The sequence below is a fragment of the Python bivittatus genome, unplaced genomic scaffold (assembly GCF_059951505.1).
Source record: "Python bivittatus isolate LINGU-HERP-01145 unplaced genomic scaffold, Pbiv_v1 ctg000660_np1212, whole genome shotgun sequence".
Taxonomy (NCBI): domain Eukaryota; kingdom Metazoa; phylum Chordata; class Lepidosauria; order Squamata; family Pythonidae; genus Python; species Python bivittatus.
In genome coordinates this window covers 1323707-1346805 of record NW_028277092.1, presented here as the reverse complement: position 1 = coordinate 1346805, position 23099 = coordinate 1323707, and the positions used below count along the sequence as shown (strand labels likewise).

At 51.1% G+C, this 23099-nt stretch overlaps 2 protein-coding genes across 2 annotated transcripts; both read right to left on the bottom strand.

The window, feature by feature from the left end:
• Positions 1 to 372: 372 nt before the first annotated feature.
• Positions 373 to 3057, bottom strand: GNRHR (gonadotropin releasing hormone receptor). The gene is made up of 3 exons (XM_007437268.4): positions 2548 to 3057; positions 1567 to 1771; positions 373 to 752 (listed from the first exon to the last, which is right to left on the bottom strand). The coding sequence occupies exons 1-3, from the start codon at positions 3055 to 3057 to the stop codon at positions 373 to 375; spliced, it is 1095 nt and encodes a 364-aa protein (XP_007437330.1).
• Positions 3058 to 12626: 9569 nt separating this feature from the next.
• On the bottom strand, positions 12627 to 19379 carry ANKRD34A (ankyrin repeat domain 34A). The gene is made up of 2 exons (XM_007437274.2): positions 19253 to 19379; positions 12627 to 15980 (listed from the first exon to the last, which is right to left on the bottom strand). Exon 2 carries the CDS (start codon positions 15889 to 15891, stop codon positions 14344 to 14346), a length of 1548 nt encoding a protein of 515 aa, XP_007437336.1. The 5' UTR covers positions 15892 to 15980; positions 19253 to 19379; the 3' UTR covers positions 12627 to 14343.
• Between the last annotated feature and the right edge of the window lie 3720 nt (positions 19380 to 23099).

Here is a 23099-nt window from a genome sequence, read left to right as displayed (position 1 = left end):
GCAGATTCTGAGTCTGGAAATACAATTCAAAGGCCGTTTGGCCAAACGCTCGCGACATTTATCCGATTAGCCATCTTGGGACCCATGGCGGTGCCCGAGATGCATGGAAGCATGGCCCCAAACTGTTTTTTTTCCCTCCAAATGCCTGGATCCAATTGATCTCATCTGGTCATTTAATTGGACCCTGGAGTGAGGTCTGTTTTCCGATGGGCTTCCGATTCAGAAATGGAATCCACAATTTGGATTTTTTTCCTCCTTTGCCTGGCCCTTGCAGAAACGCACCCGAGCTGGACTCTGCGGGACGGTTCGCCCTCCAGTTCAAACGCTCTCTGATGCCCGCTTTTGGCCCCTGGAACGTTCTGGTTTACCCGCTCAGTCGCCTCCCAGCTCTGCCACGGGACAGGAGCTCACGATGGACGCCTGGAAGGAGGCCATGGGGAGAGAAGGCGGCCCCTTCTTCGGCTGTCTGCTGCCGGACCGGAAGCGCGCCGAGCAGAAGCAGTAGACCAGTGGGTCGAGGCAGGTGCTGAAGAGGCCGAAGAGGAAGAAGATGTGGCTGAGGGAGGGGGGCACCTGCTCCCGGGTCAGCATCTCTGGGGAGAACCAGTACCACAGGCCCAGCATGTAGTAGGGCGTCCAGCAGGCCACAAAGGTGAGGACAGTGATGGCCGACATCTTCAAGGTACGGACCCGGATTTGGGGGATATTGTTGCGAGAGCAGCGCAGGGGGACCTCCTTGGACTTGGGGGATGCTGCAAGAGAAGAGGCGACAACGGTAACTCAAGGGCTGTGCCAGTGTTTCCCAACCTTGGGTGCTTTAAGACGGGTGGACTTCAACTCCCAGAATTCCCCAGCCAGCCTTGCTGGCTGGGGAATTCTGGGAGTTGAAGTCCACCCGTCTTAAAGCGCCCAAGGTTGAGAAACACTGCTTTAGAGTAGGGTTGCTTAAACTGCATCCCCTTCCCCAAGTGCTTATTTCCCCCAGCCCCCTGCTTAATGGGTCATACTTCCAAACAAACCAAACCTTGCTGGCTGGGGAATTCTGGGAGTCGAAGTCCACCCATCTTAAAGTGCCCAAGGTTGAGAAACGCTGTTCAAGGCTATGCTCTCTTTTGCTGAATGATGGGTTCTTGAACAAACTATGATGGGCTCCATTCAACAAGGGACCCCAAGCCCCAAAGAAACCCACTGGATCGGGACTTGAGGTCCCTCAAGGGCAGGACTGGTGTCATGACATCACGGGGCAAGTGACTCAGATTGGTCATTCGGGGAGATGACAACATCGTCACCCACGTTGTTTGTCATTTCTGGTTCCCGACCTCCCCTCTTCCTTGGCTGGCCTCGATTTCATTGGGGAAATCAGATATACGTGGCCTTCAGCACCATGCCCAATTCAGGGGTCTTGCCCCAAAGACAGCCTCTGCTGTGGGTCGGGTGCTTTCATGGCTTCATGCCCGCAGAGAGGGCATTTCGAAGCCCCGGTGGCATGTTGCATGCTCCTGGAGGGTCACCGTGCGCGTCCCCTCCAGGAAAGCCCATCAGCCGGCGCTTCTGGAGTAGCCTCACCGTTGGCTCGCGCCATCTTTCTGGAAATCTCCGCGAAGATGCAGGCGTAACAGAGCACCATGACCAGCAGCGGCAGCAGGAAGAGGCAAGAAAAAGTCAACAGGTTATAACAGGCTTCCTGCCAGTGCGCCTCAAAGCTCCCCACAGTGGCACACTGGACGAAATGGATGGGCTGCGACCGGCTGACAGTGTGGAAGACAAACATCTGGAAAAAAATGCCATTTCCCACACACACGGACACACACACATGCGCACACACACACACACCAGAGAGAAATTAAAGTCTAAGTTTCAATCCTGGTTAGCACAAGCCTTGCTGTAGAGCGGTGTTTCTCAACCTTGGGTGCTTTAAGACGGGTGGACTTCAACTCCCAGAATTCCCCAGCCAGCAAGGGCTGGCTGGGGAATTCTGGGAGTTGAAGTCCACCCGTCTTAAAGCACCCAAGGTTGAGAAACACTGCTTTAGAGTAGGGTTGCTTAAACTGCATCCCCCTCCCCAAGTGCTTATTTCCCCCAGCCCCCTGCTTAATGGGTCATACTTCCAAACTTAATTAAATCCAGTAGGATAAATCCTACTTCCCCTTTTTTAGTCATGCTTTTAACTGACATTTTATGTATTGATATATATTTATGTTTTTAATGTTGGTTGTGAGTCGCCCAGAGTTCCTCCATCGGGGGGAGATGGGGGGGTGAGAAATTTAAATAATAAATAAATAAATACAGAAGAATAGAAGAGGCGGCGTGGAAGAGATTCCTGGACCTGTCTGCCACTAGATCTGCAGACAGTGACCATCTGAGATGGGATTTACTGTATTTTGTTACTTCCTTCTGTTTATTTCTTTTGTTTCCGTGCACTGACGGGACTTCAGGACCCACCAGAAAACCCGAGGATGGCCGGGCTGGAAGCCTACCTCGAACAGCCGTTTCAGAGGCAGAACGGTGGCTTCCTGCTTTCTTCAAGGGTCCTGCCTGCCTACCTACCTGGGGTATTGCTAGGATGAAGCTGAGGGCCCACGCCACGCCCAACATCGCCTTGCTTTTCCGCTTGGCTCTGCTGACCCTCAGCGGGTGCAGAACGGCAGCCCAGCGGTCCAGGCTGATCACCACCGTCACGAAGGAGCAGGCGTACATGGCCACCAGCTTGAGGAACATAAGCAGCCGGCACGCCAGGTCCCCGGCGTACCACTGAACCGTGACGTTCCACACGGCGTCCAGCGGCATTACCACAAAGGTGACCAGCAGGTCGGCCGCCGCCAGGTTCACGAGAAGGATGCGGAGGTGAGGCTTGTGCTGAAACTTCTGGGTGACGCTCCGGAGCATGGCCACGTTGGTGCCGGTGGAGCAGAGGAAGAGGGCCACGGTGACGGCCACTCGGATTTTGGCTGCGGTGGAGAACGTGGGCAGCTGGAAACTGCCGTGGGGGACCTCACCTGGGCTGAAGATCTCCTCCGTGCTGTTGGACCTCCCTTGGCCCCAGAGTGTGGTGTCCATCGGCTCTACCAGCGTCAAGCCTTCCAAAGGGAGGAAGAGCGTTCTTCTCCAGAGAGGTCCATCTGCTGGACCTGGGGCTCCCACACGGGGTGGGCCCCCTCCGGTTCTCCGGGAAGTCCTTCTTTTCCAAGAGCTTGGTAGAACCGGCAACTGCAGGACATGGTTTCCTACTCAGACAGAGCTGTCGTCGATGTAAGGTTGGCTGACATTAGTCCTTCTTGAAGCAGGTCGTCATTGGGGGGGACAGATTGACTTTGGGGCTCCTACTGGAAAGACTTCACGCTTCATTTGGGGGTACAGGGTCTCCATGACAAAAGGCTGTGTCTTAGTCAACATCTGTGGCAGGGAATGGGAAGACAGTCACGTGTGTGCCACGATTTTGTCTTCCCTCTGTGGCTGTCATGTCCAGCCTCTGGCAAAGTCCAGGGGTCCTGACTACCTGCCAGGGGAAAAAGCCAGCTCTCTTTCACTTTACTCTGCCACCCTGCCCACCCCCATTTCCAGAAGTGCTGAAAGGAAAAGCTGTTTAATTCCCTGTCATTTTCATCGGGCTGCACATCCTTCACTTCTGGCCATTGTTGCCCAGAGGTGCAGAACCACGGGCATCAGTAAACCATGGTTAATCTCCTGCTTGGAAGAGGGGAGCTGAAGTCCACACATCTTAAAGTGGCAGAGGTTGAGAAACAGTGGTCTAGGTCTTTGCTATCCCACCCGGTTCTGCTCGATCTGCTCTGCAGCGTACCCATTCATGAACAGTTGAACCAAAAAGTGCCAGGGTGTTGGGGGGAGGCAGAGAAACAACGGAGAGATGGGGATGGACAGAGAAAGAGCCCCAGGAACTGGGGGATCCCAAAAACGGGCACGTCAGGGCCTCTATTTCTATCCTCTTGCCCAGGACTTCCGAAATTTTGGCAGCAGAATTGCTGTTCCTGGTCCAGTCCGTGAGCCCATCTGTAGGGCCGCCTGCAGCTGTCCCAGAGCTGACGCTGTCAAGATTGGTCGATCGATCAATCAGAGTTTATTGCCGTCTTGGACCAGTACAAGTCTGATGCTCTATAAAAGTACATATAGTCTATCTTAAAGTCATAGCCACCTAGGATAAAATAAAATTCAAAGTTAAAATAAAATTAACATACGTTTATAACTCAACTCTTTGGGTGCAATCGAAGGTGCAAAATATAGTCACTCAAGACTGGTCTGAGGTTTCGACAGGCCCAGCTTTCGAGCCCTGGCGGGATGGATCAGGAGCCCCACCCAAAAGAAGGCAGGTTTTCCCCAAATCTCCCAGCCAAATAAATATGTTTTCAATTCAAATGCAGCCCTCTCTCTTGGCTCTACACAGCAAGCCCTCTGTCCCTACCTGTGGTTTTTAGCTTGGCTATAATCTAGGTTTTGCCCTGCTGGGTTTAATCCAGGGCGGGCAAGCAGGGGTTGGCACAGTTTTTCCTGGTGGGTCGATAGCTAGGAAATTGACCGTCACTGGATTTGGGAATTTGGGGGGAATACTTTTGTATTACTGTAAGCCACGCAGAGCTTTTTTAAATGGCGTATCTTGAATAAATAAATCATCGCTACTTTATTTATATACCACTTTTCTTCTCGAAAGGACAGAGCTGAACACCTGTCATTGTGCATCGATTTTCCTAGGTGCAAATCAGAGGGAGCTTTCACAAAAACCTTTTGTATCAGGCCGAGGCATTTAGGGTCACCCGTTTGACCCATCCCTGACTGTCTGAACTTGGAATTAGGGATACTGGTTCATCGGATACCTGGGACAGCCCCCAGCTGGCTTTGCCAAAAGCTAATTGGAGGTTGGATGTAGTTCATCCTTGGATGGAAGACCATCAGGAAATCCTAGGCTGGACTGGGACATAAAAACGTTCCTGGAAAAGGAGAATGGCACAAATCTATTACTGTGGCCAAGAAATCTCCATCAGAGGGCTCAAGGCTTCATCCAAGAAAGGAGTGTTGGTTTTCAACATTCTGCTTTGGAAACAGTTGGCGCCCGTAACGCAGCAAAAAGGGAATCGTTTGAGCAAATGAGCCTGCATTCTGCATTTTGAGCGAATGATTACTGTGTTCTGGGTAAAATGCAGCAGGTGTCAAGCACTAGAACAGCATTTCTCAACCTTGGGAACTTTAAGAGGGGTGGACTTCAACTCCCAGAATTCCCCAGCCAGCCATGCTGGCTGGGGAATTCTGGGAGTTGAAGTCCACCCCTCTTAAAGTTCCCAAGGTTGAGAAACACTGCACTAGAAGTTCATCTTCAGAACAGCTTCTGTGCCATTCAATCTTCCTGACTTCCAAACGTGGCCAGCCAGCCCTTTGGATTTCTGCCCCAAAGCCCCACAAAGACTACACCCCTGCCTGGCCAATGTTCTTCCCATTGATGCTAATCTGAGCATTAAAGGAAAGGCGGCGGGGCCCAGCCACCAGGTGAGGAAAGAGAGCCCCACACTGCTTCATCCTTCCGAGGGCTGCCAAAGTGCAGGACCATTCCCAGTCCTGTCCCTTCTAGCATACCCCTCCTCTTGCTTACAGACCAGACACCCCCCTCCCGGCAGTGGCCAGAGGTCCGAATGGGACATGTCCCCCCCAGACTTACCACCTCCCCTCGGCTGGTTCGGCAGTCCTATTGCTGCTCCAGCAGACGCCAAGCACGGGCGCGGAGCAAGGGTGTGCGTGCGTTTCCGTGCCTGCAGGCAATCGCCACCCCGGCTTTCACGGTTCTGTGCTTCTGAAGGTCACTGCAGGCATGATGCGCATTCCTTCACCGTCCTCCTCCTCCTCTTCCTCCTCCTCCTCCTGCTGCCACTTTTCAATAACTCTGTTTAAAGGTGCCTCTTCCTTTTCATCCCCCGCCCCCCCAACAGCACAGATGGCTTGGAAGCCACAGGGACCTTTTCTCCGCAGCCTGAAACAATCTGTTTCGTCGGGTACCAGATGCTCTTCTGGACAGAACGGAAACCCTGGGCAAGGAACCTCCCCCAGCCATCTGCTGGCTCGGCGGAAGAAGAAAGAACAGTTCAGAACTTGGAAGTCACAGATTTTCAATGGTTTTCAGCAGTTTCTGAGCGGAGGAGCAGCCCAGAAGCGAGGCGCCGGGCATGGACTTAGCAGCGTGGCAGTTTGAGCCTTACGGGAGCATGAAGTCCCTTTCAGCAAGCTACACCAGTGATTTTCAACCTCGGCAATTTTTAAGAATTCCCCAGCCAGCATGCTTTAAGATGCGTGGACTTCAACTCCCAGAATTCCCCAGCCAGCATGCTTTAAGATGCGTGGACTTCAACTCCCAGAATTCCCCAGCCAGCATGCTTTAAGATGCGTGGACTTCAACTCCCAGAATTCCCTAGCCAGCATGCTTTAAGATGCATGAACCCAGCCAACAGTGGCTTGTTCAACAAATCATGGCTAAAACGAAACATATCCTAGCTTGATGTGGGAACCCAGCCACTCTCTGGGATGCATTTAAGCAGCATCTTCCAGAACAAGACCACGTGATTCACCTTGTCCTGGTTCTTCCAAGTCATGCAGAACTGATAAATGCAGGACAGCACAACAGCCGGTGTTTACACACTGTAATCATATGCATGTTCTTTATGTGGGCACAGTCGGGCCAACAGACCTATGCATTTATCGAACTTTATATCAAAAAAAGGATTCATTCATTCATTCATTCATTTCAGAATTATAGTCCTATATCCAAGATTACTTAAATGCCCCAAAAATGCGGAAGAAGAAAGGAGGAGGAGGAGGAGGAGAAGGAGAAGAAGAAGAAGGAGAAGAAAGAAAAGGAGGAGGAGGAGGAGGAGAAGGAGAAGAAGAAGAAGGAGAAGAAAGAGAAGGAGGAGGAGGAGGAGGAGGAGGAGAAGGAGGAAGAAGAAGAAGAAGAAGAAGAAGAAGAAGAAGAAGAAGAAGAAGAAGAAGAAGAAGAAGAAGAAGAAGAAGAAGAAGAAGAAGAAGAAGTAGTAGTAGTAGTAGTGGAGGAGGAGGAGGAAGAAGAGGAAGAAGTTTGTTCTATCTAATGGCATCAAATCATTCCTTTGATATAATATTTCTCAGCATGGGAAACTGAAGAAAACTTCACCTTTCCTCCTCTCTCTTTTGCACCAGAATGTAACTGGGAAAAAACACGTAGGGGAAGGGATGGACCAGGTTCTGTGACAAATGACCCCTGTGTCAATCCCCAAACGGACAGGAATTCTCCGGGATAGACTGGAAGTCAGGACGGCCCCCCTCTTTTGGGTTGTCCCGCCATCAGCCCTTCTTTGGGGCCTTGGCTTTGAGGAAGGGCACTGGCAAAGAGGAGCAGATCCAGAAGCGGGCAGCCTGGGCACTGCAGGGCCGGGGGGGGCAGAAATCATGCGCCGTGGAGAGATTTGCAGATGCTTCAGTGGGATAAACAGCCTCAGAAGATGGTGGACTCTCCTCCCCGGAGGTGTGTAAACAAGCAGCAGAGCACAAAAGCAGGAATATGTTTTTTATTGCATTTTTATTGTATTTTCATTAATATTTATTTTTTGCTTTTACCATAAACCGCCCAGAGTCATTTCCTGGTGAGATGGGCGGGGACCAAACTTGAAATATAAATCCGTATAAAATAAATACATGGACTGTAATTGTCCCTGCAGCAGCTGGAACAACAGCTGTGCGTTTTCTTCACGGAATCGTATTTCTCAATATTAGAAGCTCACATAGAGTACCTGAGTTCACACAAGCCAGCATGGGTTTCTTTTCAGTTGAGTTTCTTGCATGGATCTAGACAATTGTGGCTGATTCCCAAGATGTTTAAAGCTAGGATATTGATAGAACGCAATGTGCAAATTCTCTCCTGGAGAGAAATCCAGGGAACTGGGCTTTTAACAGCACTAATACAGAAAAGAAGGAATTATCTAGATCAGTGTTCCTCAACCGTAGCAATTTTAAGATATGTGGACTTCAACTCCCAGCATCGCTGGCTGGGGAATGCTGGGAGTTGAAGTCCACATATCTTAAAATTGCTACGGTTGAGGAACACTGATCTAGAGCATGTAAATCTTCAGCTTCTCTGAGCTGTCTTTTCCTACTTCTGGTATGACTCCAGAAGACATGAGCAACAGCAAGTCCCCTTCCGAAATATTTAGTATTTCCCTATTCTCCCCTCCCAACTTTGTCACAGACGACAGTTTGATCCTATTGAACATGGACTGTTCATTTTTTAAATATATTTTTATTAGAATTTTTCAATGCAATAAAAGCACGCAAAGCGAACAAAAAAAAGAAATAGAAGAAAAAGGAGAGGAAAGAAAGAAAACAAAGAAAAAACCGTCCAATTATGCCTTCTGCCCTTCTTACTGTAGTCCCCAGTTTAAGAACAAGGTCCGTTCCCAAGATCTGTCCTTATGTCGAGTTTGTATGTAAGCCGGAACTGTATTATTGTATAATACTGTATAAATAGTATTGTGTCATGAACTCGAACCATTGTGTATTTAACTTGAATCTTTGTGTATTTAACGCAAATCATTGTGTATTTAGCTTGTATTTTGATACAATAGGCTCTGTTCTTAACTATGGGTCGTCCTTAAATGGGCATTCTAAACCCGGGGATTACGTGTACCATCTTAATCTTTCCCCAACCTCATCCTCCTTTTTTAAACCCCGAATCATCCATTCGATCTTTTCCTTTTTCAACAAAAAGTCCATGTAAGGTTTCCAGTTAACATGGATTGTTCAAAAGACTACTGGCTGAGTTTTAAAATTTGGATTTGGCAATACCGAGCCCAAGACGAAACAGAAGATCGTGTGAAGACTGAAGTCATAAAAGGAGAAAATTGAAGATGGGAGTTGCAAGAGGTCTGAGAACTGAAATGGCATTTTTCTTTCCTACGCCGTCTTCGCAGACTGCTGATTCAGAACTACACAAATATCTCCACTAGAACCACCATTTTGGGGCTTAAGAGCGACGTATTGCCACTCTGATAAAACTGTACGTTGGGTGGTGGCCTTTGCGGTTTGGTGTTGGGTTTCCGATGTTTGGTGTTTGAGAAAAGGAGACCATCCATCACAGGAAGAACAGCCCTCTGTGCATCCTCAGAAACCTTTTGTGCTTAGACTGAGAGAGAGAGAGTCTTTGCATATTCGCACAAAGCTGTGGGGTCCCAGCCGCTCTATCGGGGTCCCAGCAGGACTATTAGCCCCAGAGGCATCGACTCAACAGGGTGGAAAGGAGGCCAGCTGGTAGGTGGGAATGACCTTGGGGGACAGGAGGGACAGCTGCAGCCTAGGCCGGTTTTTCTCAACCTTGGCCACTTTAAGAGGGGTGGACTTCAACTCCCAGAATTCCCCAGCCAGCCATGGGTTATCAGGTTGAGAAACATTGAGCCAGACACACCTTTGCAGCAACGTCCAACTTCTGACTTTCTTTTAATTCAAAGGATACTGACATGGCACGCATTGCCTTGCTGGCACAGCACAGCCCCTCTCAGCCACCTGCGGCCACCTCACCCAGCTTAACGGCAACACAGCCCTTGTGTTTTCTGAAGCCAGGCTTCGCGTGCCTGTGAGCTCAGCCAGTGTGGTTGGAATCACGGCTTATGTCTCAGCACTGCCTATGAACCCAGCCATGGTGCCATACAAAGCAACTATGGTTAAAAGAAATCATGGTTTAGCCTAAGGTATGAGCGTAAGGCATAAGATGGTTTGTTTTAATTTAGTGTGTCGTGCAGATCCACCTACTGTGTTGATGAACAGCAGAAAGCATAATGTGTAAAGAGGTCATTATGTTTATTGAGTAAAATGTGTGTGTCTCAGCATATAGACCCCAAGTTCCCATAAATCCAAAAGTCTCAAGTGATATTCAGCAACAAACACAGGTCATGCATTTACTTCTCATTTTTGCAAGTGGTCCCAGACCTGCTACCATCCTTCCAGGGCACCAGGGACTGACCAGCCTAGGCCCCATCAGGTATTTCTACCTCCCAGCATCCAGAGCTGTTTAGAAATCCCAAACTTTATTTGCACCATCTTCCTAAGAGGCCACTGGAATCTCCAAATGATGCCCAGTGAAACCCTTTGGGACTTCTGGTTCTGGGCCAAAGGGGTGAAATACAGCACAAATCCAGAACCAGGAGGTATCTCATCTAAGAAGAAAAGTAGTGGGGGAAATCTAGTATGTCATCTCTCTGGCTTCATTTGAGGAGCAGGCTGAGAATCTTGGGCCCCCAGCGCTTGGAGAAATTAGTGCCCAAGACCACGTTAAGAATTTTCTCCATATTTTTGAACAATCTAGTCCAGTGTTTTTTCAAACTTGGCAACTTTAAGATGTGGGGACTTCAACTCTGGGGAATTCTGGGAGTTGAAGCCCCCACATCTTAAAGTTACCAAGTTTGAAAAACCCTGATGTAGCCTATGTCTTTGGAACTTGCAAAGAAGTGCAAATTCTCACCCATAGGCATCTGCTCCCTTCCTGGGGACAGGAGAGGACATGTCTCCTGGTTGACCATGTGCACCTGGAACAGCTGCTCTTCATGCTTACAAAGGCATAAGTGACAGAAAGTGACTCTTTTCCACTTGCCCAAGGACAGAAAGAGCCAGGGAGTTCGAGGAGGAGGAGGAGGAGGAGGAGGAGGAGGCCAACTTTCCTTCCTCCATCATGATCCAACTGGGAACTCTTCTGATTTCCAGAGTTGTGGGTGCTCCATTGTTGGAGGTTTTCAAGAAAAGATTGGACAACCAAGATGATATGAAGACTCCTGTCTTGGGCAGGTGGTTGGACTAGAAGACCTCCAAGGTCCCTTCCAACCCTTTGATTCTATGATTCTCCAAGGAAGGAAGAAGGACAGATACTGATTTCCTGGGATCTTCCAGGAACCTGGAGCATGGTGATCTACTGCCCAGAAGAACGGAAAGGTAAGTTGGGATGGTAAGGAACAATCATGGTGGCTGTTTTGTGAATGAGCAAATCCCCGTCAGCCATTTTATGAAAGCGCCCACAACAGGGTCTCAAAATTGCAAACAGGTCATGTGCCCCAAGAAGGAAACACAAAGTGTCACACAGGTGCTCATGTGTGTTTAAGTTATCAGTAAAGCAGCCTTGTTCTCTGCCTCTCACACACATATAAGGACACAAACACAGTCGTTCTTTTGTCCAGTATTTGTATATATTATTTTAATATCTATCTAGTTCTATTGGTCCGGGTAGGACTTGGCACACGAGAGCTGCAAGAGGTTGGCATTTGCCTCCCAACAAATTGTGCGTTTGGCCACAAGGGGCAACATTGTGCTTCAACCACAACCGGAAGAGAAAAACAAGTGCAAAAGAAATCAAATTCAGTTCAAGAGTGACGCTGTTAAGGAAGCATCTGTGTAGGTCCTAGAGGATTGTCTATCCGACAGACAATAGTGAGTCAAGACAGCAGGACTGGAAGAAACCTAATGGGGAGGTTTAGAGCAGAAAATATGTCCTTGGCACCCATGACATTTCTGCAATCCTACATGCGACACTGTTCATCCATAGATTGGCAGCTGGTACGACCGATAGATTGGAAATGGGAGGTTCCTAGTTAAAAAAATACACACCAAATTCCTTTGCCAGGAGCTATGACAGCTTGTGGTTAGATCCTGACGCCACGGAATGCTCACAAACATTCTCGCTTGGGATTCTAGATCTTGATTTTATCATCCCCAACCACACAGCTCCAGCCCCATAATCCATCCAGAACTGAAAGGGCGAAGTTTGAGGAAGGAAGATTTGCTGGTAACTTCATCCAGGTGTGAGATGGGAAAGCTGGGCCCTGCCCTGCAATTCCCAAGCCACTTTCCGAAAGGGTTTATGGGCAAAAAAGGTAGGGTGTTGCAGAAGTATAAACTGCAGACCCAAAGTGCAGCATTTGTGGGGGGAATGTCCTTGAGACAGAACTGATGGCCGTGAGAGGCAAGGAGAGTGGCCAAACCGATAGTTTGCGGGCGAGGGGGTCCAAGAAGGCAACCGGGGAGGGGAGGAACAAGTTGCACCAGCTTTTGTGATGATTATATTTTAAAATGGCAAGGGGAGGTCACTCACACCGGCCACCATGCAGTAGCACAAAGTCTGCTCCATCCACGCCCACCTCTGGGTGTTGCGATGGGGGCATTTTGTGATGATTTGCTAAAGAGGGTTGGGTAGATATCTCGATATGTTCATTCAGGGGCAAGCAGCCCGTCTTCCCACATCAAGAGAGCTGGTTTGGCACCCCAGAGAGGGGTTGGATGGAGCAGAGGATGGGAGGGGTCTTCAAGTGTTAGAACAAGTTCTATTGCTTTGTCTCACTGCGGCCAAAGTCCCAGGTCACTGCTTCCTGCTGATTTTGCCAGGGGGCACCCATGGCCTCCAAGCCACTTACAAGCATGGGTCAGTAGAAGGAGCCTCGTTTGGCCTGAGACTGGCACAAGGAAGCTGGGGGGAAGGCTCACAGAGTGGAGATGTGTGGACTTCTCACATTGTAGGCTCACAGCTTGAAGATGGGTGGACTTCAACTCCCAGAATTCCCCAGCCAGCCCTGCTGGCTGGGGAATTCTGGGAGTTGAAGTCCACCCGTCTTAAAGCGGCCAGGTTTGAGAAACACCGCTCTACAGCAAGGCTTGTGCTAGTTTGGAAAACACTGGTCTAACTGAATGAATTCCCTTGATGCTTCCTCAAGGAAGCCACAGAAACTAAAGTTCTGGAGAGCTACGGAGGATCCTCAGCTGCCAGGAAGGAGAAAGCCTGCTAAGGGATGGGCTGAGAAGGACACTGCCAGGTTGTAAGCTCCAAGATCACTCTTTCGAAGAAGAGGGGAACAACAGCCAACAGAGATGAGGACATCCTGGAAGTACCTCTGTGGCATCAAAATCAAGGTGCTATCCCTGAGTCCTGACAGGCGAGGTTAAAAAAATTAAAAAGAAACACCAGGTCCAGAGAACCGTTTTAAACTGGCCATCCATCCCACTGGAATTGTTCTCACCCATTGTTCTGGGAATCGATTCAGGGATCCATCTTCTCCCTGTAGATTGAAGTAAAGAAGAAAGGTGTGTCTGATTTTAACTCAGAAGAACGAGCGTCCATGGAAAGAGCGGTTTTTGGAAATGTTTTGGCCTCGTCACCGAAACTCTGACCTGCGCAGAGTTTGTTGCTGCCGTGACAATTGAGTTGAAGTTGAAGTTAAGTTCAGAAGCCTCCTGAAGACCAGCAGAATCCTTACAGGATCAGAAATAACCCTGAAAGTCTTAGACCTTCTACAGAGAACTTAACCCACTCAACGCTTTCCTACCGGGGTGATGTAAAGAGAACTTAAAGAGAGTCTTCGCTTTTCAGCTTCCCAGTCCGATCAACTGCAGGACATGCAGACTTTCAGCCAGTAATCTCCCAAAACTGAACACCCCGCCCTGAGTTCTGACTCCTGTCAGATAAAGCATTGAGAAGACATGGAACACTAGCAAGATCCAGAGAGAGAAAACACAGCAGTGACCAAGGACGAGAATATTTGGTTTAGGTCCTCTTTCCATTTTGTAGACAAGGGGGAGGCTGGGAGAGGAGCAGCCAAACGTCTGTTGGTTTGAAAAGGCAGAAGGCCCCGGATTTGACCTTGGAACCGAGAAGCAGAGAGTGCCGGATTCCCGGGTGCTGCTATGCGCAGAACATCTTCACATTTGTGGCCTCCTGATTCTCCACAGCACAACTGTTTCTCTAACCTTCCCAGGTCTGCTTTGGAAAGTAGAGGTGGTGGAGACAGGCAAGGGTTTTACAGCTGTGCCTGATGCAAAGCCGCAGCAGCTAAGGATTGGATCCGTGAAGAAGTCCTGGATCCACAAGACATGTATCCACCTTTCGGCTCTCATCTCAAAAGTCAATCCAGCTGTGTGAGAGGTCGCTCTCCTTGGACCACTGCTTGAGGTCTTCTGTGTTCGCAGCAGCCAACTCAGCATCAAAAACTACGGAAAGAGCGGCTAGATGTCAACGATCTCCTATTTTCCTGGCCAACATTTCGTTGGACATCTTCCTGTCTGAAAATCTGGTCAGAGCTGTGTGAATTTCCTTGGAATTGTAGCCACTGGACAGCAACTGTGAATTGCCCTTTCCAGATCCTTTCTCTTTTGATGCCGTCTCCACTCCAGGTTTAGAAAGTCAAGTTTAGTTCGGATTATAAATATGGTAGCTACAACGTAGAACACCAAACAAGAGAAGGGAGGAAGACATGGAAACCCAACTATGAAGACAGGATGGGCCCTCCAAGCCCTGACTAGGCCAAAGACAAAGATGGGGTCGGTTCTGTTTTCCGGGCACGACCCTTTTTAGGTGGCCACGGAGTCCCCTTGTGCAATCAGGCTCTGAAAACTGACCAGCTGCTTCATCTGCTCCGTCTGCATGGAGTGTCTGCGGAGAAGCCGCTTGGTCTTGGGGGACGAGGGAGCCACGGGAATCAGCCCCTTGTGGGCCGGGGAAGGGGGCTTGCCGTTGGCTCGAATGTCGCGGAGGGGAGGGTGTGGATTGAAGTGCAGGGGGGGCAGGAAGCCAGGGCGGGTGTGGGCAATGTGGTCCAGGAGCAACGTCCCTGAGCCCCTTCTCTCGAGGAGGCCTGGGGTCCTACGCCGTATCGTGATGGGGGAGACGGCATTAGGGATGCTCTCTAAACTCTCCCGGGACGAGCTGGCTGGCAAGGTCAGAGGAGAGGCGTTGTACTTCCTCCGCTCCAGCGAAACCCGGCCGGAGTCGGGCGATCCTGGGATGGATTCTGGGCAGAGCGAATCCGACTCATAGTGTTCCAAGCAGGTCAACTTGTGATGGGCCACGCTTCTGGGACTGGGACCTTGGGAGCCCTCCTGAGCTTCAGGGGCCGTGTTGTGTCGGGAGAGGGTCTGGTGGAGGTGGCCCAAATGGACTTTCTCTGCCCACGAGGAATCCAAGCCAGGTGGCTCGTCTCCCGACCCTTGGTGGGCTCCCATCTTGAAGCAGGAGGACTCCTGGCCTTCCACGCTGTGTCTCCGCGACAACGGAGGCCTTTTAGTGAGGCTCAGGCCATTCATCTCGATCCTTACTCTATCCTCGGGGCTCCGGGCTTTCTCCTGATACGAGGCGGCCAGGACGGAGGGTGCCACCAAGCCCCACGGCTCAGAATTCAACCTTTTCAGCTGCTTGGGCTGACTTTTGGGTAGCAGCCCCGAGCCCTTTTCCTCCATCTCCTTCCCCTTGGTGTGTGGGGAGCAGCTGAGTCTGGTGGCCATGGTGAAGTTGAAGACGTCGCGCTCCTCTTCCTTCTCGCTGCCCCCGGGAGACTGGGCCGTGCGGAGCTCAATGTCCGAAGGAGACATGCACAGTGCAGGTGAATGCTTCTCCTCCGCGCCGGGCGAAGGCGGAGAATTCAGATACTGCTTGGTCTTCTTCGTCCCAGAAGGGGAGGTATCGGTGGTGATGATGATGACCTCCTTTCCTTTGGCTTTGCAGGCATCCAGAAGCACCTGCAGGGTCTCCCGGTCCCCTTTGTTGATGGCGTACACCAGCGCCGACGCTCCCGAGTAATCCTTGGCGCTGGGGTCCGCCCCGTGGTTCAGCAAGACGGCGGCCACCTCGGCCCCAGCCCCGTCGGCACAAGCGTGCATCAAGGCTGACCGCCCGGTCTTGTCGGGGATGTTCGGGTCGGCTCCGTTCTCCAGCAGGTACCTCACCATCCGGGGCTTGTTGTGAGGGTCCTCGTAGGGGGCCACACAAGCAGCAATGAGAGGGGTCTCCCCCTGGGTGTTGCCCTCGTTGATGTAAGCCCCGCCTTCCAGCAGCAAGCGGGTCAGGCGGAATTTGCCCTGCCAGACGGCTTTCAGCAGGGCGCTGCCTTCGGTGTGCACCATGGTTGTGGGGGGCCTGGCCTGGGCGGGGAGGGAAGACGTCAGAAGCCAGAGACGGGAAGGAAGACAGGCATTTCAGAGGGCACGGCGACCTGGAAAAGATGAAGAAAGGAAGACAACGGAGAGTGATAATATTATTTGGTCATGATATTATATGGTAATAATATCATACTTAAAGAATATAACGGATTTTCTAGTTTCCAGAGATGTAACCAGTTTAGTCCTTTTTTAAAAAAAAAAATGAAATGTCTTTAATACAAAGTACAAAAGAGAACATGAAAAATACAGGTGAATACACCAGGGATTTAAAAATATATGAGTCCCCAGTTTAAGTTCCGTTCCCAAGGTCTGTCCTTAAGTCGAATGTGTACGTAAGCCAGAACAGTATTCTCCTATAATACTGTATAACTAGTATTGTGTAATGAACTCGAACCACTGTGTACTTAACTCGAATCCTTGTGTATTGAACTCAAATTTTGCTACAATGGGCGGCTCTGTTCTTAACTATGGGTTGTCTGTAACATGGGCACTCTTAACCTGGGGACTACTTGTAATCCAGCTTGGTTTTATCATATATTGTAAAGCAGTATTTCTCAAGCTTGGCCACTTGAAGGTGTGTGGACTTCAACTCCCAGAATTCCCCAGCCAGCATGGCTGGCTGGGGAATTCTGGGAGTTCAAGTCCACACATCTTTACGTAGCCAAGCTGCAGAAACACTGCCCTAAAGTGACATGTCCTTTTTTGGCATAGCATGAGATACGAAAAGTAGCTTAATAAGTAAGCCATACTTTATTTTAGGGTAGTGTATCACGATTTGTAACCACGTTTCATGTTCGGCTTATTGATGGCTACTGGGGATTAGCAGAATGCGCAACTGGCTTCTTCGCCGTTGCTCGGCTTCCTTCGGCAGCCTGTTGCCCCTGCCCAAGCGCCCAGAAGGAGACCGCTGGCCAGACCCATCCCGTCCGTTTTGCCCTCCCTGCAAGAGAGAACCGGGTTTGTCCCACAAGGACGGTCAAAGCAAGCGGGGCAATTCCATCTCCGTTGTGATTCCTTGTGTTCGGTTTACGGTCAGAGGATTGAAGCAGCAGAAAAGCAGACCCCCCCCGTGGCTTAGCATGATGGGAGAAGGAGTCCTTGTGTGACATCCCGGGGAGCTGTTCATCCCAAAGAGACAAGAGCTGTTGCCCTGGTGTGATGCTGTCTAAAGGAGCGTCGCAGACCACAATGGGGGGCCTTCTTGTCCTGCACCGCCCAGCACAGAGAACCACCTGCAGGGCTGGTGTGGCATCCGCAGTGCTTCCGTTCTAATGTCACCCCGGTGCCCTTCTCCCCTTGCCCAACCCCAGCCCCATGGATACTGGCCAGCCCTGTTTGAACTGGGAAGCTCAGAGGGCCCAGCCTGGTTTTTTAATCTCTCTCTCTGTCTCTCTCTAGTCTGTCTGTCTGTCCGTCCATCCATCCATCCATCCATCCATCCATCCATCCATCCATCCATCCATCCATCCATCCATCCATATCTACCTCTCTCTCTCTCTCTCATCTCTCATCTCTATCATCTAATCTCTCTCTCTCTCTCTCTCTCTTTCTTTCTCTCTCTCTCTTTCTTTCATCTATCTATCTATCTATCTATCTATCTATCTATCTATCTATCTACCTACCTACCTACCTACCTACCTACCTACCTACCTACCTACCATTATCCCTCTCTCTCTCTCTCTAATTTATACAGCCGCGTGACTCTGGGCAGTGTACAGTAAAAACCAAACAATAAAAAACATGTCCTAAATAACCATTAAAAACAATAAAACAGATGTGCAATGAAACTCGGGAGAGTGTTTAAAAATGACCATTCTCAATACAGTAAAGGGGTTATGGGTTAGCGCTTGCAGGGAACGGCCTGGAAATCGGAGGGCTGGGAAGGGGCCCGGGCAGGTTCTGGGACCGAGGAGGCACAGGGTGGGTGCCGACCTGGCCCGGAGGGTCCCCAGCCCTGCTTTCCTCAACCGTGCAACGCAGCACCCCTGCTTGGGTTTTTCAAAGCCTCTCCGTGATATTTTGAGGTGCACCTAGGAAGGCTATCACCTGCCTCTTCCACCAGCTGCCAGTTTCAAGCTGGGAGGCAGCACTTGATCCCCGCACTAGGAAAGATGCCGAGGGACTTCTGGACATGGGTGCCAAGGCAGGACGCCCTCCGCTTGCAGCCGGAGCGGAAAAGGGTAACTGATTCCAGCCCTCAATGTGTGAGGAGCACTGGAAAAGCTGAGGCTGCTTTTCATAGAAATCTTAGAATCATCCGGCTGAAGGAACCTCAGAGGGCATCTGCCAGTGACGGATCTGCAAAAGCATTTCTGAGATCAGGAAATTCCTCCTTCGTTGAAGTTCGGATCTGTCCCTGTAAAGCAGTGTTTCTCAGCCTTGGCAGCTTGAAGATGGGTGGACTTCAACTCCCAGAATTCCCCGGCTGGCTGGGGAATTCTGGGAGTTGAAGTCCACCCATCTTCAAGCTGCCAAGGTTGAGAAACACTGCTGTAAAGCCTTCGCCCATCGGCTCTTGTCTTACCTTCAGGTGCTGGGAGAATAAATCCACCCCCTTTTCCCTGGGACGTCCCTTCATGAGGACTGCTGTCATGTCTCCCCTTAGCCTTCTCTTCTGTCTCACCCACGGCTAATTTCAACTCCTTGGTTCTGTTCCTGCCATTCAGAGTGACAGAGAACAAGTCCACTCGTGCCCATTCCATGGCAACTAAGGAGGAGGTGCACCAGGTGAGGCCTCAGGGCCCCACGGAAGTCTTACATGTGGCCCCCAGAACTCTTCCAAAAGCTGTCACCGGGTGGCCATTTTTAATGTGGCAGAAAGGGGGCAATCGCTACATTCACGCCCTGCAGACTGCATGCATGTCCATTCACTGGGTTTTATTAATGGCATTTTAATTCAGTTCGCCTTCAATTGCACTTTGCACATGTCCTGGGCTCACACACTTTGCCTTTGCTCAGACGCGCGTACTGGAGCGTCTCAGTTCAAAGATCGAGAGCCTTTGATTGCAACATAAGCAGGACATCCATCCTTTATGAGAAAAAGCACTTGAGGATGATTCGGTGAGTGCCTTTCCTTGTGCAAATGGCGTGGGAATCTTTCCCAAAGGAAAACAAAGTGCGTGCATGCTCCTTTCGACTGTTTTCCATCTATTTTTTATATTAAATCAATGAAGAACAAGGCATATATTTTTATGAATATGCCAGTTAATCGATACACACCCTGGTCTTCATTTAAAAAGAAAAGATCCAGGTTGTTCACAGAATAAAAAGCAAAACGTCAGCAGAATCCTTCATCATCTACTCTTTACGTTCCACCATTACTCACATTTGAGTCTGCAGCGAAGCAAAAATTCCTGAAGAAAGCAACTGACCATCTCAGCTTAGGTCTTTTTTCCACCCTATTTCATCGGCACGCTCCGTCAGTTCTCATCTGGGTGGTACTCAGAAGAAACCTGCAGGATCACAGCCCGATGCAATATTGCCCCCTCCTGCCTGCCTGTCCCCCCCCTTCCACGCTCCTTGTCCACAGTGAGAGGCCACTCTGTCTCCCAAATTGTTTCCCCCCAAAGAAGAGCCACTTCGCTGGGGCTGCTGGAAGGGCAACTTCCGAATGGGTGGGCAAATGCAGGCGGGGTTCATAAATCTACCTAGCGCCCCCTTCATAAATCTACCTGTCACCCCGCAGCAGTGGTTAGGTGGGCACAGGGAAGGGTGTCTCTGCCTGAGAGCCACTGGCACCAGGTCTCCTTGACCTGCTTGGACACCTTGGGGATTGTATCAGGAACCTCCTGTAAACAAAATTGGGGCTCTGCAAACTCCTCAGAGACCTGGTTAGAACAGGGGTCAGCAACTTGGTGCCCAAGGGCATCGACCTGCCCGCAGATCCCTCCCTTGATAGTCAAGAGGGTCCCAGCCCACCAGTTTTCAAATACTAAATGAGGAGATGGCCTGTTGCAAAACAAAGCATCTCTTGCGTCTCTCTGTTTCCACAGATGCCTCACACAAATGAGGATGCTCAAGACCAGTGTTTCTCAACCTTGGCCGGTTTAAGCTGTGGGGACTTCAACTCCCAGAATTCCCCAGCCAGCATGGCTGGCTGGGGAATTCTGGGAGTTGAAGTCCACACAGCTTAAACCGGCCAAGGTTGAGAAACACTGCTCAAGATGCTTCCTTTTGCCACAGGCCATCTCCCCATTTAATTTTGTTGTGGGCGGCAGAAAAAAAAAAGGGATTTCTGTCCACGAGAGCAGAATTTAGTCTGAGCTGCAGAATCCATGGGCGCCTAATCTGGATTGCCTACTCTGGGAGGGGTTCAGAGCAAAGGTCCTCCTCCTCCAACTGCTTCTGAGTTGTTTGCAATGACAGGCAAGTCTTTAATTTTTTTGGGGGGGGGGGTGCCTGAGAAGAAGCGAAGGCTGAGGAATTACCTGTCACTCACGCTAGTGGTTTCCTACCCTGACTCCCCCCCATTATTTTCCAGTCCCTCTAGAGGCACTCAGATGGAAACTGTCAGTGCTTGAAATCCAAGATCAGGAAAATGCACATGTCATGCTGGGAGTGTAATCAGCTATACGGGATTCCCAGCAATTTGCACAATGTGTTCTCAACAAGGGGTGGGGTGGGGGGCTCTAAATGAGCAGCAATCTGCTCAGGGCCCATCACCTTTTTTTCCTCAGCACCTCGGTTGCTGCCCTTGCAAGAGGACATGTTTAAAAGCCATTTTATTTGGAGAGCGTCAAAAGAGCACTTGGCCTGGTTCCCACGGCTAATGAACGAACAATCCTTTTAACCCAAAGAGCTTCGTTGACAGGTAATTAATGCAAAGGGGGGGGGGAGTGGATGTGACTTTCGAAACTGAAACCTTGATGGAAGGATGTCAGTTTCGCCCCAAAACAGGGCATCTTCCTTATTCTGAGAGGGGAATTGATCATCTGGGAAGGATGAAGAATCAGGATGCAAGGCGGCTCTGGGCACAGGAGTTTCTGCCACGGATGCCTCAAGGATCAGAACACCATCAGATCAACTGTTAGTTGCATTAGTGACAGCATTTAATTTATTTGTGGAATGTTTGCCTTCCCGGTGCCGCATCTTAGGAGAATATTAATTTTAAGGAGAGCAGTTAAACTGAATTGGCTCTCTGTGTGTGTGTGTGTACATGCAAGTGTGTGTGTGTGCGCGTGTGGGGAGTGTCGACTCTGCTTTGGTTACATAACTGTACAAAAGTGAACAATCCTGTGGATTCCTTACAGCCCTTTCCTAATTGAAAGGGGTACGCAGGTTGCCCACCGAAGGAAGGAATAAACTCCCGGTTTGCCCAGACAGGTGCTGCGGGGTGGTGCGAAAGGGAACAAGGCCTGGCTGGAGTGGAATACATTTTTTTCAGAAACAGAAATAGCAACCCCTCCCGCTCCCCCCCCCCCAATTCGGATCGGCCAATTAAAACAGAGCCTCGGTGTAAGAGATGCAGCTCTGAAGCCAGCCAGGCAGCAAACGCGGAGACGCGCCGGCAGCAGAACTGAGAATAAAATGGGGGGGGGGAGGGGGCGGCCAAATTCGGTGGAAAGATCCAGAGGAAGCGGCGGCAGCGGCGGCGAAGGACCGCGGGTCCTTCAAGGTGGGGCGCTTCGGAGGGAGCGGAGGACCGCGGGTCGGGCAGGGTGGCGAGGATTCATCCCGAGTGCCGGGCTGCAGGGCGGGGGCTCCACGTTTTCCGCGCCGCCGGGCTCGGTGGCCGCGGGAACTGAGGCGCTCGGGCGGCTGCCGGGGCTCGGCGCGCCGCCACAGCATCCTCAGCATCCCGGGTCTCCCCAGCCCGCCGCTGCCCCGGGCGCCCGCTGCCGCCCGGCGCCGCAACTTCGCGCCCCGCCTGGAAGCGCGCCCCCGTCCCTCGCCGCGGCTCTTCTCGGAGGGCGATCCCCGCAGCCCCCGAGCAGGGCAAAGTTTCCTGCCCGGGCGCCCAGACCTCGGCGCCGCCGGCCCCGCTTCCCTCCTTCCCTCCCGCCCTCCCGCTCGCCCGCCCGTACCTGCCTTGGCCTCGGGGCGGGGACCGGCGCTGCGCTGCGCTGCGCTGCGCTGCGCTGCGCGGTGCTGCGCCGCGGCTCGGCTCGGCCGGGCTGCCTGCTCCTCGGCTCCGGGAGGCGAAGTGAGTCGGGCTGGGCGGCCACAGCGCCGCCTCCGCCTCCTCCCGCCGGCCGCCTCCTTTTGCGCACCAGACACGTGGCTCCCTCCCGCGCCGGGGACCCGCTGCCCTTGCCTCGGCGAAGCGGGTCGGCCCCCCTCGCCCGGGCGCCCCGGCCGGCCCTTCTGGTGGGCCAAAGCGCTGGGATGGCTCAGATTCCGCAGCGGCGGGCAAATTGCAGGGGAAAAGAGGTGGCTTCGCGCCCTCGACTGCCCGGGCACAGGGAGAGACCTTGGGGTCACTAGCTGAGACTCGGGGTCTCCCTTCCCTCCCACACGGGGGGTCACGAGGCTGTCGGGACCAGCCTTCCCAGCATCGGCTGACCTTCAACCCTTTTGGAAAATCAAGACTTGGGGAACCTTTGCAGGGGAGACCCCCGGAAAACTCCAGGCTGGGGCCAAACTGGGAAGCTGAAAAGCCTCCCAGGGGAAGACGGTGCTCAACCATTGCAGGAGTCAAGCTGACCTCCTGGAAGGGTTTTCTCTGTGACTGTTCTTTGTAAAAAAAAAAAAAAAGGGGGGGGAGCCGCTTTTCCTGTAAATCCTTGAAGGCCTTTCTCTCTCCATGCAACATAAAAGCTCCAGGAGGAAATAAAATCTCCAGAAATCACATTGGGAATGGAAGACCATGGATGTCATGAAAGGAAAGGCACTTTGAATAACCCAGGTCAGTGTTTCAACTTGAAGATTGGTGGACTTCAACTCCCAGAATTCTGGGAGGCTGGCTGGGGAATTCTGGGAGTTGAAGTCCACCCATCTTCAAGCGGCCAAGGTTGAGAAACACTGACCTAGGCTGTAAAGCAAATAAATAACCTGGTGAATAAAGAAATCAGACAAATGCAGGTTAGCCAGTTCTCCTCACCTTCCTTCTTTCCTTCCTGCTCTTGGCCGGTCCCAAGTTGTCACACTCTGGGTCTGATGGGGAAAATGACCTCTTTGAAGTCCACGTATTTCCTTCTCAACTGTATTTCTCCAAAAGGGACCTTGCTTTTCAT

What these genes read in the sequence shown, in the direction of transcription:
- GNRHR (XM_007437268.4), bottom strand. Translation starts at nt 3,057, where the DNA reads ATGGACACCACACTCTGGGGCCAAGGGAGGTCCAACAGCACGGAGGAG. An exon ending in TCATCCTAGCAATACCCCAG is followed by an intron (nt 1,772 to 2,547) that starts GTAGGTAGGCAG and finishes ATTTTTTTCCAG; the next exon opens with ATGTTTGTCTTCCACACTGT. An exon ending in AAAGATGGCGCGAGCCAACG is followed by an intron (nt 753 to 1,566) that starts GTGAGGCTACTC and finishes CTTCTCTTGCAG; the next exon opens with CATCCCCCAAGTCCAAGGAG.
- ANKRD34A (XM_007437274.2), bottom strand. Translation starts at nt 15,891, where the DNA reads ATGGTGCACACCGAAGGCAGCGCCCTGCTGAAAGCCGTCTGGCAGGGC.